This window comes from Lissotriton helveticus, chromosome 3_1, assembly GCF_964261635.1.
Source record: "Lissotriton helveticus chromosome 3_1, aLisHel1.1, whole genome shotgun sequence".
NCBI lineage: Eukaryota > Metazoa > Chordata > Amphibia > Caudata > Salamandridae > Lissotriton > Lissotriton helveticus.
This window is the reverse complement of record NC_136061.1, coordinates 183433389-183452729: the sequence shown is the minus strand read 5'-3', so window position 1 is coordinate 183452729 and position 19341 is coordinate 183433389. Positions and strand designations below refer to the sequence as shown.

At 40.2% G+C, this 19341-nt stretch overlaps 1 protein-coding gene across 4 annotated transcripts in view; it reads right to left on the bottom strand.

Annotated features, from left to right (window-relative positions):
• Nucleotides 1-19341, bottom strand: part of LOC144822253 (septin-4-like) — a 392055-nt gene that overhangs the window by 92965 nt on the left and 279749 nt on the right. For all 4 annotated transcript variants that reach the window (XM_078679563.1, XM_078679561.1, XM_078679562.1 and 1 more), the window contains exon 5: nucleotides 610-733. In XM_078679563.1, the coding sequence (XP_078535689.1) occupies nucleotides 610-733 (124 nt within the window). The remainder of the gene's footprint in view (nucleotides 1-609; nucleotides 734-19341) is intronic.

The following is a 19341-nucleotide window of genomic DNA, read 5'->3' as shown; positions in this document are numbered from 1 at the left end:
AAGTCCTCCCTCGAAGCAACCTCTATCCCGCCAGGTGCCCTAACCAGAGTTTAAGGCACCTAAACCTCTCCCTTAATAGTCCCTTACAGCACCATGGTCCTGTCCCTCTATGAACCCTCACCCCCGCATAATGCACTTTACTTCTTCCTTGATGCACACTTACTCCTGAAATGGAAGAGAAGGTGGTGTAACAGCCAGAGCTGCTGACTTTGAGCTGAAAATCCTAGTTCGAGTTTTTGAGTAGATTTAATTTGTGTACCCAAAATTGCTTCTGTAAAATTAACTTCATCGACTCCCCTAGGCTTCACTCGTGTGCACTCTCTGTCCTATCACGAGCGCTGTCCTTTTCCAAATGCTCTAGCCGTCATGTTACCCACATGGTCTTGCTCTCTGCTGGTGCACTCGTCCCACCCCGTGCACTCTCTTTCGGTCTGCACATGCTTTCCTTCTTTCACTCCATGGCGTCTCCATCTCTCCATTTGCATTCTAGTCCTCACTCGGCATGCACACACACTCACTTCTCATGCAATCTCACTTTCTTCTTCTCACCCTATTCCAGCCTTCCACTGCTTCACCCCCCATAAATGACAGGCCAACAAAGACACGTACCAGTCGTAGTTGTTGAGCGCATCCCCAAAGCCGGGGGTATCCACCACGGTGAGGCGCAGTCTCACTCCCTTCTCCTCGATGTCCACTGTGTGTTTAATGATCTCCACCGTCTGTGCGATGCGCTCTGTGGGCGAAAGAAGTCATTGGGTTGCTGAATGCAATGGGTCTGTGTAGTAATCCAAATCCTCATCGCCAAAATATGTAGTAATCCACACAGGAAACTTCTTATAAATTCTTGAAGTATCTTTAATGGAGTATAAGTTAAATGCAGCAACCTTCAGCAAACCCATCTAGTACTGGTTTACATAAGAACATTCAGTGTGATGCAATTCCACTGCATCATGACGGCATCATATAATTCTAAACATTACCACAGTCTGAGTTGATGGAGTGAGTCCCATTTCTACATCACGCATCACCACCAGGCCCGGACTGGCCGTTGTGGGCACCGGGCAATCCCCCGGTCGGCCGCAAGGGTGGGGGCCGGTTTTGGGCCCTGGGGGCCGTTTTTGTTGCAGAGCCGGTTTTGCAGCATAGCTGCAAAATCTGCCCTGTAACAAAATCGGCTGAAAAGCGGCCCTGGCAAAGCGCTCGCCACCCCTCCCGCCCGGGGGTTGGGGGGGCCGGCCGAGCACTTTGCCAGGGCCGGTTTTGGTTCCCAGTCCGGCCCTGATCACCACCCCATGTGAGGGCCCACACAGCCCCTCCTCTCATGCAGAATCTGAGGTGACGTAGTAAGCTTACGTACCTCACCCCACTAGCGCTGACTCAATCACCATGCTCTTGTGTGGGGCTAGTACACCCGTGTCACTCAGTTTGGTGATTTATCTACATTTATCTGTCATGTTAGTCTTAGGCGCCACACACAAATTGCACAATTACTACTGGATTTATACCTGAACAATCCTGTAGTTTTGTTGCTCTAGGAAACAAGTCCCACATAAAATGTTTTAATGAGATGCATCAGCTGTGGTGTAAGTGCAAGAGCATCCAAAGAGGACAATCCTGCGCCTGAGAAGTCCTAGCCAATATTTAAGGCCCAGATTTACTTATTTTTGACGCAAAGTAGTGCAGCAACCAATTTTTTTTGTGCTGTGCTGCTTTATGCAGAAAACTCAGGTCCTGAGTAACAATCTTTTGCGAAGGACAGCACAGCAAGCCTTCCTGCTGCGCTCCCCTACATCAAAAGAAAAGGGCAGGAATGCGCCGTATCTATCAGATACAGCGCATTGCTGTCCTTTCCCCCTGTGCTGGTGCACAAATTGCTGCCATGCGCTAACGCAGGCACCCTTGCACCATGGACACCTTCTGCACAAAAGCAATCAATGGAGTCGAAAGAGGAAAAAACAAGTGGAAATTATGTTATTTCTCCTTGCTTGGGCGATGAAGTTTCTATTTAGTCCTGAGGTCCTCAGGACACAATGGAACCTCATCGCCCCACCTGCAGTGCGCCAAGAGATGCGTTTGCAGAGTGATGTAAAGAGGGGTGTGGCCTCCGACCACCTCTCAGCAATCCCACTGTGTGGGGCTTACTGGAGGAAACAGGTGGGCTAATTGGCCCCTAAGGACCCTCAGCATCAAAGGAGGCTTTATCCCCCAACCCAGAGCTCACCATGAGGCGTGCTTGCAGAGTAAAGTAGAGAGGGGGCGGGGCCTCCGTCAAGTTAGTGATTTCTGTTTTTTTCCTATTTTAGGAAGGGGGCTGTGTGCTCCTCTTCCCTTGATACTTTTTGGGCCCTGGGGGCCCCATCCCCCGGGCTGAGCCATTTTAAATATGTATATATTTCTTTTAAGGAAGGGGGGCTGCGTGGACCCCCTTTCCTGGGTCAGTTTTGGCCCTAGAGACCCCAACCCTTGGGGCTTGCCCTTTATTTTTATTTTTTTAGTTTTTTGGAAGGGGGCTGCCTGGTCACCCTCCTGAGGCCTATATTGCCTTGGGGACCCCATACCTCGGGCATGGTTACATCCTCTCGTTTTCTAAATAAATAGAAATGGGTAGGGGGCCTCCGCGGCCCCCAACCCGGGCCTTTTTTGGACCCGGGGACCCCATCTCTTGGGGCCAGCATTTATTTTTTATTTTATGAGGGGGGTTGAGCGACCTCACTCCTGAGGCATGTATTGCCCTGGGTACCCCATCCTCTGGGGCATGGTCACGTTCTTAGGGACCGTGGGGGGAGCCCCAAGGCCCCTGGGGTCCCTGCCGGCATTGCTTTTGGGCAGAGGGAGCTGCCAACATGCAGCTCCCTCTGCCCAATAGCAATTCTGCTTTGCTTCATGGAAGCGAGAGCGTTTTTCCTGCTCTTGCTTCCATGAAGCAAAGCAGAGTTTGCTATGGCATGGGGAAAGCACTGCTCCCACCAAGCCATAGCAAACTGCAATGTCCTGGGGGCGGGCACTACAGGACATTGCTGGAGCCGGCCCTGGGGGGGTGGCGGTCCCCAGGGCCATGGAGGGGAGCCGTGCGGCCCCCCTCCCATCTTCTCCGTAGACCCAGGGAGGTGGTGGTCCCGGGGGCTGGGTGTCCGCAATGGACCCCATCTTCATTTATTTTGTGCCCCAGGGAGGTGGCGGTCCCCGGGGCAGCGTGGGGGGGAGGGAGCCCCCCCCAGGCAGGTTGATATCTTGCCTCAGGGAGGTGGTGGTCTCCGGGGCAGCGGAAGCAGGTGGGCCACCCCGCATTATAATACTTCAGCCCCGGTGAGGCGGCCTCCCCGGGGGTGTGGGGGGGCTGGAACCCCCCACACATTTTTTTAAAGCCCCGGAGGTGGTGGTCCCAGTGGTGTTGGGATCTGAGCGGGCCCCCGCATCTATTTGGATAATTGCCCCGGGACCTGCCCACCCAGGGGATTAAAGAAAATAAAGTGCTGGAGCCCGTGCTTCGTTTTAAAAAAATGTTCTGCGGCTTTGCAGAAATCCCGACAATTCTTTTTTTTAAAGAAGCTTTTTTTGGCTCTCTGGTTCCCTGTGGGACTCCCTGAGCAGGCCTAGGGTGTTCAGGGTGTTTCTACCCTGCCCCTTTTTCTATATTTTTTTATATTTTTTAACCTTTTTTCTTGTGACTCGGTTCAACAGAGTCACAAGAGGGCTGCCATGTGTATATATATATTCACTGAAAAAAAACAAAGGTTACAAGATCATTAAAGTTAGGCTCAGATTTCACTCGTGCAAAGCAGCGAAATCCAACAGTACCTGAGCTAACTAAAATGTACGTCCCCCGCAATGCACTGTTTATGACCTCACATATTGTAGCACTCATAACAGGGTCAGTGACATCACTGATGACATCTCAAATGACATCAATGATGGCATCATCCAGTGAGTGTAACTGTTTTATAAACGTTTCTGAGACTTAACGATATATACTACAGCATAAGCCAAATTACTATTCTTACTGTACTACTAATGAGTGATACTGTTTCTAACATATGTCATCTGAGTGACTTTGTGACTGTGTCAGTGTGTGTGTGGGTGTCTGAGTGGATGTATGGTTGTGCGAGTGGCTGTATGGATCTGTCACTGGATGTGTTTGCGGCTGTATACATGGAAGTGGGTATGTGAGTGGCATAGGTCTTTGAGTGATTTTCTGAGTGTGTGATTGGGTGTGTGAGTGGGTATATGGGTGTGTGAGTGGTTGTTTGGGTGTGTGAGAGGGATTGAATTAATGTCTGTGTTGGTATGTGATTAGGTGTCTGAGTAGCTGGTTGGGTGTGAGAGTTCTGTATGTAAATGTGAGTCGTATGGGTGTGTGTTTTTGTGTGGGTTGTGAGTGGTTGTGTGAGTGCTTGAATGGGTGTCAGTGGTTTTGTAGGTGTGTAAGTAGGTGTGTGAGTGGTTGTGTGGATGTGGGTGTGGTTGTATGGGTCTTTGAGTGGGTTTGTGAGTGGTTGTATAGGTGTGTGAGTTGGTATGTGCGTGGTTGTGTAGTTATGTGAGTGGTTGGGTGCATGTGTGAGGAATTGTATGGGTGTGTGAGTTAGTGTTTGAGTGGATGTGTGAGTGGTTCCATGGATGATGTAATCAGTGATGTAATTCAAGATCTCATGAGTGATGTTTACTAACTATGTAATATGTGAGTTCACAAGCAGTGCATTGTGAGGGGTGTAAGTTGTAGTTATCTCACGTAACTATAACTGATGAATTTCACTGGTTTGTATGAGTAAAATCTGAGCCTAACTATAACATCTGTTACCTTTGTTTTTTTCATGTAAATTTCTGAGGTTTTTAAATTCTATTTCCTGTCCCTGTAACTTTTGTTTTTTTCAGTGAATTCTACGTTTTTAATGTTATTTCCTAACTATAACTTCCCTGTAATATTTTGTTTTTTTTTAGGGGATTTCTAAGGATTTTTAAATTGTATTTCCCATATGTAACCTGTAGCCTTTGAGACTGGGTGTGTGAGTGGCTATAAAGGTCAGTGAGTAGCTGTATGGGTCTGTGAGTGGGTGCATGAGCGGCTGTATGGGTCTGAGTGGGTGTGTGAGTAGCTGCATTGTTGAAAATGGCAATGTATGTGCACATAAGCGGCGTTCATTTGTGTTCACTGTACCCCTTGTAAGCAGAACGGATATCGCGAAACACTGACTGTGTTATCCCGCCAGCATAGACCCATGCACACACGTACACGACAGCCATTTTAGGCACCATGGCCTCTCTGCCCGTTTGTTAAACCCCCGGCACCCCTCCCCGCGCGCACTGCTCATGCATCGGCCATAAGACCCTCTCCCTCTGCGTGACCCTGCTCTAGAAGTAACACTCCTGCTTGACCCACACCCCCCATTTCCACCCTTCCCCTCAGCTGACGAGCCCCCCCCAGCTGCACTTGGCCTTTCGACCCGGTCCCAAGTCCTAGGACCAAGCCTCGTGGATGTACCCCCCCCCCTTTTCCTGCCCAGCATAACAAAACCGTGATACACCAACCGAAGTGCCCGATCTTATAGCCTGCCCAACCTTTGATCTGATCATCCCCTCCTGCCCTCGTGTCCTGTAGGAATGTCCGGCTGAGAGATCAAGATCTCTTGTTACATTCAGGAGGGGAGGATGACATCTGAGCGACTGGTATGGGAATAGGCCTGAAGCTGGGATTCCAAGCATGCTTTTTCCTACTTCAAAGCGTCTTTATTGCAATAAGGAATGTTTGTGCATCATAAACATGTGTATAAAAGACGAAGCCTCAGAGAAACTGGAGAGAGCACCTCCTGAAGACACTATGCGAGTGTCCGAAATGACAGGCTCTCCTCATGAGAAATAAAACTCTGTTCTTGTTTTCCTGCTTCCAGCGCCCGTCTCTTTATTTGGTAATTGTCCAAGATGGGAACTAAGAGGCGTCCTGCGCCAGCAGCCTGGGCATCAGGTGCATTATGGGCTGACTTTTCCACAATTGGCGCCCAACGTGGGGCCCATCAGCGACATAAGGTCCGGTAAGAGAGGTCCAGACGATGGGGTGAACATCTAAACGATTGGAGTATACCTGCCTTGAGAGGGCCCTCGTCCGTCTGCCGATTGAATGAACTTCACCGATTCCGAACGGACCTCTCTCAAGTGACCTACTGTCCTGACTGGAATCCCACAGGAATGCTGCGGTAAAAACATGGAGAAAGAGAACGATTGGGCGCTGGAAAAGGGAAGGCGAAGAATTGCCCACACGGTCCGGTCCGGGTAAGGTTAAGTAGGACGTCTTTACGTCCGATTGGTAGGATGGCTTTATCCATCTGATTGATTGATTGATTGTACTTGAAGTATTGGTTCTCTTTGAGACATTCTCTATTTGCAAACAGCGATGAATAGGAACGTTCCTCTCTCTATGCGAATAGTGAAGGATAGGTAATGCAGACGTTTGTCCCCCATTGTAATCCGTCATGCCTATCTTTCTCCCCACTGATTGTTTGTTATCGATGTTTATCGATTATTGCTCTTTGAGATATTCCCTGTCTACAAACAGGGAAGAATAGAAATATTCTGCCCCCTTTGCAGATAGTGAAGGATAGGTAATGCAGATTTTTGTCCCCCATTGTAATCCGTCATGCCTGTTTTTCTCCCCACTGATTGACTGATTGATTGTCTGGACATTTTATTGTTCAAGGAATAGTTCGTTCGAGGCATTCCCTGTTTGCAAATAACGTAGAAAAGAAATATTCTGTCTAATCTTTGCAAGTAGTGAAGGGTAGGTAATGTGGACCTTTGTCCCCCGTTGTAATCTCTCGTGCCTATCTACTCCCCACTGATTGGTAACCTAGTTCCACCCGGACCATTTATTAGAGGTAGGTCATCTGGCTCGACCAGAGGGCACCCCTAATAAAAAGGACATATGCAACAATAACGAAGTAATCACCGTATCCTGTTAACAGAAACTTTAGCATGAAACACGCTAGAAAGGAAAGAAAAAAAAAAGAAAAGAAAGAAATAAGAAAGCAAAATCAGTAGGCCACTGATGAGTTTTTGATTTCGCTACAAATAGGAAAACGATAGAAATAGCTCACGATAAAACACATGATTTCGCTAGAAATAAGAAACGTTAGAAATAAGCCCGTAATAATAAACATGAAAATGGTAAGAGAAGCCAAGCTTGACATCGCGACGGCCACGAGGCAACTAGGCTTCGCCACCCCTCACTGCTCTAAACATGTCTGTCCCACCGCCAGCCACGCCCCAATAACGGTAACATGAGATAGATACAAGTCAGCAGATACCTACCCCCATTCTGGAAACTCCCGAAGTGCAACAGGTCCGCGGTTACGCCCATCCGGAAGACAAGATCTTCGGCACGTGTAGGGCGGGTCCTGCTGCCAGCCGTCGGCCGGGGAGGTCGTCGCATAAGGGGGGCCAGAAGAGGAGCCGAGGCCGACGGGATCCAGGCGTCCCCTCCTCTTCAATAATGGCTGCGACAACACGGGGGGGGGATGTCTTGCTCATGCCATCGCCCCCCCCCCCTCGTATCTCCTGGTCCAGCCCTGGCTTGGTATGAGCTCCCCGTTCGGCCCTGAAGCGGCGCCTTGCAGGCCACCGGGGGGGGATGTCTTGCCTATGCCTCCGACCCCCCCCCCTCTCATCGCCTGGTCCGGCCATCATGAATGTTAACGCTGAGGAAAACGGCGTGGGGTGCGCTGGGAGGGAGAGGCGGCGCGAACTGGCCTCTCCCACCTCCCCAGGTGGAGGCCCCCAGTGGCACCCCCAACGCTCCACTCACCCGACAAGGGTTCGTCCACTCGTAAAATGGCGGTCGACCCTGCAGGAGCGGGCCCGGCGTGAAGGGATGGCCCGGTTGCTTGTTAATTAAGAAATGAGTCCCACAATCAGAAGTGTTCTCCTCGACTTTGAAGATTCTATAAGAGCCACGGGGGCCCCCGACCCCCGCAGACACCCCCGATGGGGAATGACTGCCATGATTGCCCGCGGAACGATGAAAATGTAGCCGCGAGGTGTCGGCGCTCCCATGCTGGCGCCAGCCTCAGTTTGAATGACTAAAATCCTGCAGACTACAGTTCGGATCAGTTCCGGTGAAAACCCAGTATGACCCGGTAGAAAAAATTGTTGCCTCCCTCCCCCTTTGACTGATGGTTCATACCGCCGATCCTTTCTGTTGCCCTTTAACGGAACTTTTGGACTGCCGAAAGAGGCTCTGGGCCAACCACGAGTTGGTGGAGGTTTTGACTATGCCTGGATCTGCCTGGCTGCACCCAAAATGGCGCTGGTACAAATGAAACTTTCAACTCCTTGTTGTACCCCTATTGCTCAGCCTTGGTGTCATGAGATATGTATGCAGTTTTTAAACACAATGAATTGATATGGGATGGGTACTGATTATGTGTTCGGACAATGAATTGACATGAGATGGGTACTGATTGAACATTCGGACAATGAATTGTTGTTAAGTTTTGGCGCACCATGATTATTGAAAGTTCGAATTTCAACACTTATGATACTCGCTCACACTGAAGTTTCGATATGATTTTATTGCACTTGTCGCACTTTTTATTATGAAATCAACTACCACCGACTCCACATGTACAGTTCCAGCCTGCTCCGTGGCCGGCCCACGGGGTTGTAGGCCCGTATTTGTGCACCGACATTCTTATTAAAGATTTTGGGAAAAAGCAAACGTAGTTGTCACGCATAGATTGGTAAGTTTCGAATAAATGACCACTATTTCCGATATAACTAAAATACAGGTGAAATGGCTCAGCTCGATTAGTTAAGGGTTAAAAAGTATAGTACGCAGAAATATTGCAAATATGAACAGTCCAGGTTTTTGTTGTATGTGATTTTCATTTTTGTACAGCCTAAAGCAACCGCTAAAGATCCTGGTATTTAGCCTATACTTTATATGCTACCTGTATCAGGAAAGTTGTTTTAAAATGCCCCTAAGTCGCCCCGAAGGAGTGCCACCTGACCCCCATAGTACGAACGACAACGACCCCGTACCACTGTAGGTTATCCCTTTTTCCCAAAGGAGAGCACGAGCTCGCCCCCACTGTGCACCGACTGCCCTTTGTTCTAACCCCCCCCCCTGCACACGATACGTAATACCACACTTGGGCGACCTATGCTATCCACAGGCTTCCGATAATCATCTCTCCCACACTAAACGGTCCACCTGGGCTTAAACGCCAAGTTGGCAGGGACTGCATCCCGTGGAGATAGGCCGAGTATGTAGTAAGTAAAAGCCTTTTTGGGTTTATGCGCGCTAATGTGTTTTTAAATGCTGCCCCCCCCCCTTCTTTTTTCCCTCTTTCTGCAGGTCACATCGGAACGTCGATTAAAGTACGAAAAAAAAATGGTGATCTAGCGGACGAAGAGATGGGAAAAAGGGGCTCGATTATGGTGCCTACACACGACGAGCAAACAATGACTATTTCTCTCCCTGAACTTAGCGCTTGGGAGGACAGCCTGAAGCGGAAACTACAAAATATGACTTCGCTCGGCACCCCGAATAATACAACCAAGAATGACGTGCACTAATGAATAAATTCCTACGTTTAACTAAATAGGGAAAATTTAAGGAATATTCCGAGGTGAGGTTTACCCAAGTACCCTCCGCTTGGAGGACTAGGAATGTTGCCAGTGTTTAAAATCTACTACCTCCTTTTCGCACCCTCATAGACATGAAACTCAAAGCTGCCCCATTGTTCTCCCAACTGACACCCACTGTTGCCTCAGCCCACCGTGAGCATTAGCCCGACCAGGTTAGTTCTTGACCAATTGCCAAAGGCGTAAGTGTGTGCAACCAAAGCCACCAGTGAAGGCAGCCGACGATAAAAGAGAAGAAAAAGGTAAAAAGAGCTTAGGATGCTAAGGATGCGCAGCATACAGGAAGAGATCATTTTGGCCTATAACTGTTCTATGTTTTGTCTTGGATTTTTGTATATAATACCAATAACTGTTCTATGTTTTGTCTTGGATTTTTGTATATAATACAAGTACTGTCTCCCCCGCCTGAGTTTGTGTGTACGTAATGTATGGATCTACGTCGTCCCTCTGCCTGTGTTTCCGTATTACTTGACCCCTGCTGTTCTGTGTTGTGTGCGCACTAAATGACCTATTATTGTACACGTTTCTCTCTCTTTCTCTCTCTCTCTCTCTCTCTCTATCTCCATGTCATACGTGTATCGAATGGTTCGTTTAGAGTGCAGACTCTCTCTCTCTCTCTCTCTCTCTGAGGATCCCCCTGTTCCCTCCTCCCTTGTATGGTAACGTTGTGCCCCACCGGCACAAACCTAATTGGGTCTCTTCGAACACAAAGGTGTTCGGCAAAATTGACAGGAACTAAAACGATTGTAACTTGCCATGTTACTACCTCTCCTTTCTGCAAAACGATAGAACCCGAGTTGGTAATGAAAGAAAGGACAGGTAAGACGACTGAAGTCCCCTAAATCTGGCCTTTTTATAGGGGGACTATAACGTCAATGGTCTTCTGTTCTTCAGTTCGTTAGAAATGCAATCCCCAATGCCCAGATTGCCTCACCCCTCTGCACTTAAGTGCGGATGTCCAAAGCGTCCTCGCTTCTCCCGATTGACCCCAGCTCCCTGTCCAAAGCGTCCTCGCTTCTCCCGATTGACCCCAGCTCCCTGTCCAAAGCATCCTCGCTTCTCCCGATTGACCCCAGCTCCATATGAGCTATCCCCGAAGCGTAATTGATGACCTTGATTAGCCGCCGCTCCCCAAGAAAAGCATGTTTAACAGGGATCACTGAAATATTATCGACGGTCACATTATCGACTTACTAAAATATCGTAGCAAATTTATCGAGTACTAAAATATCGACTTTCTATACTTATTACACAAACTACTAAAATATCTACTACAAAATATCGAGTATTAACAATCTCGAATACATAAATATCGCCTTAGTAAATATCGACTACAAATATATCGTTGTTCATGAAATTACCACAAACACTACAAAAATATCGACTACTAAAATATAGACTACAAAAATATCGTAAAAAAAAAAATATCGAGTTGCTTTCTCTACATTTCATGTCTAAAATACCATATTAATCGTCTATAAAAGTCAGTGCTCTATAGAAAAAACATTTTACATATAATACCTGTTACTTTTATCACCTTCCTATTTAACTACATTTCCTATACATTCTATAAAATGCGTTCTATCTTTTGGAAAATATTCTGCACATTTAACTAACATTTTCATTATTTTTAACCACTTACATATCTATTTTATTTAACAACTAACTGGCTTTAATGCAGAAATCACCACATACCACCATTCTCACATCGACAAACATACCAATTAACCCAAAAAAATTCAAACTAGCCTATACAATCCTTCCTTTCACCCTGCAACCAATTAAATGAAAGCACACAAAATACACATACTATAAAAGGGATACATACATTCTACCATTTGGTGCTGCTAACTCTTAGAAAGAAGATGCCAAAACTCTGAAGATTTCTTCCTGACCAAACATCTTTAAAGATCCAGCTCACTAGCTAATTATTCAAGTAAGTAACAGTGCATTATGTAGAAATCTAAATTAGTAGTGTGATAATGTACTTATATCTCCTAACTCTTGCACTTATTTACTTTTTATCTCCTTCTACATTTCTGATAGAAAGTACTACAAATAAATACATAATACATGTTCCTATTTCTTCACCTGGAAAATCAGATAGTAAGTATACATTAATGTTGTGTTATACACCAACTGCTTTTTTTAAACACTATTTCACCAGATTCATTCTCTATTTTAAACATTTTATTCACAGATAATCAGAGAATTTCCTATCTCTATACTACAAATGTATAAAAGTAGACTCATTAAACATGTAAGTATATATGTTTTTGTTAGTAAACCCCCAATATAATAAATCATATTTTCTAAACAACATATCTTGCATATTACATCTTCCCTACAGATCCAATTATAACATCCAACATCAACTATACCAAAAGACAAAACGACCCTTGTAAAAAATGTAAGTATAATTGTAATTGGCCTAAAACCTCAGAAATCAAACACAATATATGTTCTTAACACCATGTTATGTTTTTTATATTTTCTCAATAGATATTCTGAATACATCATACATCTATTCTACCTACAGCAAACAAAACTACTTTTTTTCAAGTGAGTATACTTTTAAATATTTGCCATTTACCAACAGTTCCAAAAATTGTTAATAATATTGTACAATTATTTATTCTATCTTCTCTACAGATCAGAACTTTATAACCTTGATCTACTGCACCCAATTCTACAATTCAACTATTTTATCAAGTAAGTATATGTAACGTTCACATCAAATGTAGTAGTAAACTAAAATAAAAACTGCTTTTTCCTAGAAAAATCGTTTGTTATGTGTAAACATTAACTTAGCATTTCTATATTCTCATACCAACAGTAAATCAAGCAATACATACAAGAAAACCCTTCAAAATACAGTTCTGGATTTCTGATTACTACTGTTAGTAACTGTAAGTATAAATACATAATTAATTATGTTTGCACCACAAAGTGAAAGATATTTTTTATAATTTTGTTTCTTTCTACTCTTTCCTAGAACAAGTTAAGCTAAATGACAGAAGGTGCAGAATTTGTGATGTCACAGAAAAATAAATTACTGTTATGTTATATGGGTTATGTTTATAATCAGGAAAGACAAAGTGGTAGAAAAGTTTTCTGGAAATGTACAAAATATTACTCTAACAAATGTTATGGAAGGGCTACAACTGAGGAAACTAGTGTGTTATTTACCAGGGAACACAATCATCCCCCCAATGTCACAGAAATTGAAATAAGAGATGCTTTAGAAAGTATAAAAACTGCTAGCACACAAAGTGATAAACCAACAACACAAATCCTTAAGGAAGAACTGTTAAAAGTCCCAGCCCATGCTTCCGGTCAACTACCCTCTATTGAATCCCTAAAACGCACAATTGCATACACTAAAAGACGCACTTGCACAACCCCACCCAACCCTACTACTTTTGAGGAAATTATTTTTTCACCAGAAATGTCCATCACACACAATAAAGACAAATTTATCCTTTTTGACAATGAAAGCAGTACAAACAGAATCATAATGTTTGCAACTGCAAGTAATTTACGAAAAATCCAACAGTGTCCCCAATGGATGATGGATGGAACATTTAAACCATGCCCAAAACCTTTTTATCAACTATATTCCATCCACGGTTTATACCATAACTATAACATCCCTTTCATTTACTGTTTGCTACCAAACAAACAGCAAAACACTTATGCAGAAATATTAAATGTTCTCAAAAATGAAATCAATAATTATTTTCCAGAAAAAATAATTATTGATTTCGAATTAGCTATGATTAATAGCATTTTGAGAACATTTCCCCACACAGCAATCCAGGGTTGCTACTATCATTTCAACCAGAGCATATGGAGACATCTCCAGAAATCCACTTTAAGTATTCTATACTCAACAGATAGCACATTTGCCTATCAAATAAAAAAATTGATTGCACTGGCCTACGTTCCTGTTACCGATGTAGCAGAACACTACAATTTATTAATTGACAGCACATATTATAAGAGGAATGAAGATAAACTAACCCCATTACTGGACTATTTCGAAGATACTTGGGTGGGAAGGTTGCACAGATCTGGACATCGACGCCAACCCAAATTCCATATCCCTTGGTGGAATGTCTATCTTAGCACTTTAAACCAAGAGGCTAAAACAAACAACAGTGTAGAAGGGTGGCATAATGCTTTCCAAGCTACCACAAGCAGAGCCAGACCCACATTCCATAACCTAGTAGAAGCTTTGAAAAAAGAACAAAGCTATCAAGAGCTAAGAATGGAACAATCTGTGACCCAAATTGGTCCAAAACTAACGAAACAAACTAAACAAATGTTCCGACTACTGCAAAGTCAAGTCACACTATATCCGACAACTAGAGGATTAGAATACCTGTCAATAATTGCAAAAAGCCTACTATAAAAATGTCTACAATAGATACTAATCTCTTATTACAATAATTATACATATAACAATAGAAAAATGTCTGTTAAAATTATAAATAATACATATTTGTTTAAGAAACGGATCAAAAGTTCGTACCATATTTGTGAACAAATATGCAATATTTATAATTACATCACACATACACATTACATTAAGTTCAACATTTCCCACCCAACAAAATAATTACTTAAAATACTTACAATTTCTGTTGATGAAAAAAACGTAATGAAGCAAAATACAGTCCATTGCAATGTATAATAATTCCAGTATAAGAAACCATAAAAAACCCGAAAATAATGTTAAAATGAAATAAACGCTCCATTAAAATCCGAAAACAGTAGTGTGGACACTTTAGCATTTAAAGTGATATACACACAACTTCTAAAAAAAACGGTCACACATATCAATGTATCAATTCAATACGAAACCCTCCAAAAACACGAAAAACAGTTATAAAATATAAAAAACCGCTCCTGGCAAACACGAAATATAGGAGATACACGTCAAAATATAACTAGAAAATTCATACATTAGTATCTCATCAAAAAAACACGCTTCCTTCCATGTAGTTTTCATGCGAGGAACCGGAACCTCTACAAAAAACATACATAACTAAACCCACCCACAAATAGCCCATAACATTAGTAAATACATTCACAATTAACATTAACCATGTAAGAAGACCTTTCCTAACACTTAAAATAACATTAGAACTAAAACATACACGACGCATGTCTAACTACGACATTTAACCTAAACGCTACCTAAACAATTCATACATACACACACAAACCCTCCACAGTTAGAATATACCATCAAACATTACCACTCTGTTATAAATTGTATGTAAAATCAACCTTACCTCCCTCCACACGAAGCAACTCCCAACCGCGAGCTTCTCCAGTCCGGAATGAAGCACAATAACGTTACGCGGTAAAAAAGTAGTCCCCTTAAACCATTTTGGAAAAGGTATTATAGAAAATACAATGTTATAGTATAAAAAAGTAATACATAAACATTGTTATTTTAACAAATTAATAAACTAGACTCATTAAAAATTAAACAGTAAAAAAATAAAAAATATTTTTAATATTAAATAATATATAATAATTATTATATATTAATAATATTAAAAAATAATGTAACACTTGAAATGATATATCTAACTAATTTGTAATTGTGTAAATTTATAGGAATAATGTTGTGTTTGTTTATAACTAAACATTATAATTGTTAATGTGAATAATTAATAATAATAAATAATATAACTTATTTATTGTGATTAATAAAACATTTGTAACCATTTATAATAAAAATAATCCCCTGAAATAATGTATATTTATTTCTCTGAATATATATATTTCTGAAAAGAAAAAATAAATGTTTAAGTTTATTAATAAATAATAATAATAATATACTTTTTTTTAAATTAATTATTTAAAAATGTTAATAATAATTTCTAAGTATTATAAAAGTATATACTTGCATAATTAATATTTTTCCAATACCAGAAATTATTAATAAACATATTATTCCCCTTTACAGTGACAAACTGAACAACATTATATATTTTTATGTGTGATATACAAACATTGTCTGAAATATGTAGGCAAAAATTTCATAAATTGTTTTTCCATATCTTCAGCAAATATAATAATTGTCATGTTACTTTATAAAAATATAAGTGTAAAAAAAAAATATTTAATAATATTAATATATAATATTAACATTATTAAATATAACATGAATAAGCAGAATGAACACTAATTCTTTATTTATTTTTATATAAAAACTTGTTACTCAATGTTAATGTTGATAAAAATATTTATGTTCATAAAAAATGTTGTTAAAGAAATGTATGTGAAAAATTAGAACATGTACATAAATATTAATGTGTTAATCTGCAAATACTACATTTCCAAAAACAGTTATTTTCTTTTTGATTGTGATTGTATTATAGTTCACATAAAAAAATATTAAAATGGTAATAAAGTTTTGTGAAAACACCCATTGTGCATTTTTTTGTAATATAATAACATGATAATTTACAATTATATGGAAATGTGCTGTACACTGATCAATTAATATTTACTATTGATACTGTAGTCAAGCTAATATAATGTATAGTGTTAGACATTAACCAATAATGAATTACAAATCCTACTCCAGTCAAGCTAATATCAGGGAAGGTGCTGGATAGTGACCAATGATTACTTTCAATTCAACTCCAGTGTAGCTAATATCAGGTAATCTGCTGGACACTGACCATGTATAAATGTGAATTGCTACTTTAGTATAATGTTACAGTTAATTGTAAATTTATTAAAAAGGTACAATAGTTAAATAATGTTATTTACATATATTTGTATAATATTTGTAGCTGAGTAGTCCAAAAATATATAAATAGAACAAAAATGTGTAACTTTTTCCTACTAATTATTAGTATAATATTTTTGTAGCACACTTTATATACACCAAAGGAACCCTTAACCCAAAAAATACCCCTTTACCCAAAAACTGAAAACTGACCCTGAACCCAAAAATAAATCCTTAACCCAAGAACTGAAAACTGTCCCAGAACCCTTTAAAAAGACCCCTTTATCCAAAAACCCAAAACTGACCCAGAACCCTAAAAATACCCCTTTACTCAAATACTGAAAACTGACCCTGAACCCAAAAATATATTCCTTTACCCTAGAACTGAAAACTGACCCAGAACCCTAAAAAAAAACCTTTATCCAAAAACAGAAAACTGACCCAGAACCCTTTAAAAAACCCAATTTCCAAAAACTGAAAACTGACCCTGAACCGAAAAAATATCCCTTTACCGAAGAACTGAAAAACTGACCCTGAACCCTAAAAAAAACCCTTTACACAAAAACTGAAAACTGACCCTGAACCCAAAAAAAAGCCCTTTATCCAAAAACTGAAAACTGACCCAGAACCCTTTAAAAAACCCAATTTCCAAAAACTGAAAACTGACCCTGAACCGAAAAAATATCCCTTTACCGAAGAACTGAAAAACTGACCCTGAACCCTAAAAAAAACCCTTTACACAAAAACTGAAAACTGACCCTGAACCCAAAAAAAAGCCCTTTATCCAAAAACTGAAAACTGACCCTGAACTCAAAAAAATACCCTTTCTCCAAAAACTGAAAACTGACCCTGAACCCCTAAAATATTCCTTTACCCTAGAACTGAAAACTGACCCTGAACCCTAAACAAACCCCTTTATCCAAAAACTGAAAACTGACCCAGAACCCTTAAAAAAACCCTTTTTCCAAAAACTGAAAACTGACCCTGAACCCAAAAAAAATCCCTTTACCGAAGAACTGAAAACTGACCCTGAACCCTAAAAAAAAAACCTTTACGGAAAAACTGAAAACTGACCCTGAACCCTAAAAAAAGCCCTTTATCCAAAAACTGAAAACTGACCCTGAACTCAAAATAATACCCTTTATCCAAAAACTGAAAACTGACCCTGAACACCAAAAATATCCCTTTAACGAAGAACTCAAAACTGACCCTGAACACAAAAAAAACTCCTTCACCCAAAAACTGAAAACTGACCCTGAACCCCAAAAATATTCCTTTACCCTAGAACTGAAAACTGACCCTGAACCCTAAACAAACCCCTTTATCCAAAAGCTGAAAACTGACCCAGATCCCTTAAAAAAAACCTTTTTCCAAAAACTGAAAACTGACCCTGAACCCAAAAAAAATCCCTTTACCGAAGAACTGAAAACTGACCCTGAACCCTAAAAAAAACGCTTTACGGAAAAACTGAAAACTGACCCTAAACCCTAAAAAAAGCCCTTTATCCAAAAACTGAAAACTGACCCTGAACTCAAAATAATACCCTTTATCCAAAAACTGAAAACTAACCCTGAACCCCAAAAATATCCCTTTACCAAAGAACTCAAAACTGACCCTGAACACAAAAAAAACCCCTTCACTCAAAAACTGAAAACTGACCCTGAACCCAAAAAATACCCTTAACCCAAGAACTGAAAACTGACCCAGAAGCCTAAACATATCCCTTTACGCAAGAACAGAAAACTGACCCTGAACCCTAAAAATACCCCTTTACCCAAGAACAGAAAACTAACCCTGAAGCCTTTACAAAAACCTGTATCTAAAGACTAAAAACTAACCCACAACACAGAAAATAATCCTTCCCCCAATAAACCACAACTGACACTAAAGCCAAATCATATCCCTTTATCCAACACATGAAAACTGTCCCACAATAAAAAAAAACAATTACCCCAGAACTGATCAATTACCCTCAAAAAATAATAACTCCTTTACCCACAAAGCCTAAACTGACCCTGAACCCTACAAATACTCCTTTACCAAAAATAAAAGTATTAATATTGTATAACTAAAATTGTTATGATTAATAATTATATTCCCTAAATAATTAATTAACAATAACTTCGAAATAATAGGCCAAAAAAATCTCATTAATATATTTACAAATTTTATAATAATTAATTACGTATTAATTACTAATTAATAATTAAATTAAATATTATTAATTAATTAAATAATGTATATTATTATTTACTAATTTATGTAAATCAAAAATGACAAACATATATTAATTACATAATTATTTGTAATTACTCACCACACTTATCCCCTATTAAAACAACATCCCGCTCCTAAACATAAATTACAATTTAATTAACAAACTAATAATAACTATTTACTTAATTAATTAACTAATAGACATTAATAAATTAAAAATTAATTACTAATTAAAAAATATTACACATTGTTATAATTTATTAACTAATTAATAAGTTCATAAATTAAATAATTAATGTTAATTGTTCACCAATTAATTAATAATATAATAAATGTACAAACATATATGAATTAATTAATTATTTTCAATTACTCCCCACCCTTATCCCCTATTAACCCAACTTCCCGCTCCTAAACATAAACTAGAATTGCATTTATTAATTAATAATAACTAATTACTTAATTAATTAACTAATTAATATTAATTAATTACTAATTATTTCCTATTAATTTTTTTATAAACATTATTCAAATAATAAATGATAACTAATTAGCAATTAATTAATTATATAAATAATTTACACACATATATTAATTTATTAATTATTTTAAATTACTCCCCACCCTTATCCCCTATTAACCCAACTTCCCGCTCCTAAACATAAACTAGAATTGCATTTATTAATTAATAATAACTAATTACTTAATTAATTAACTAATTATTATTAATTAATTAC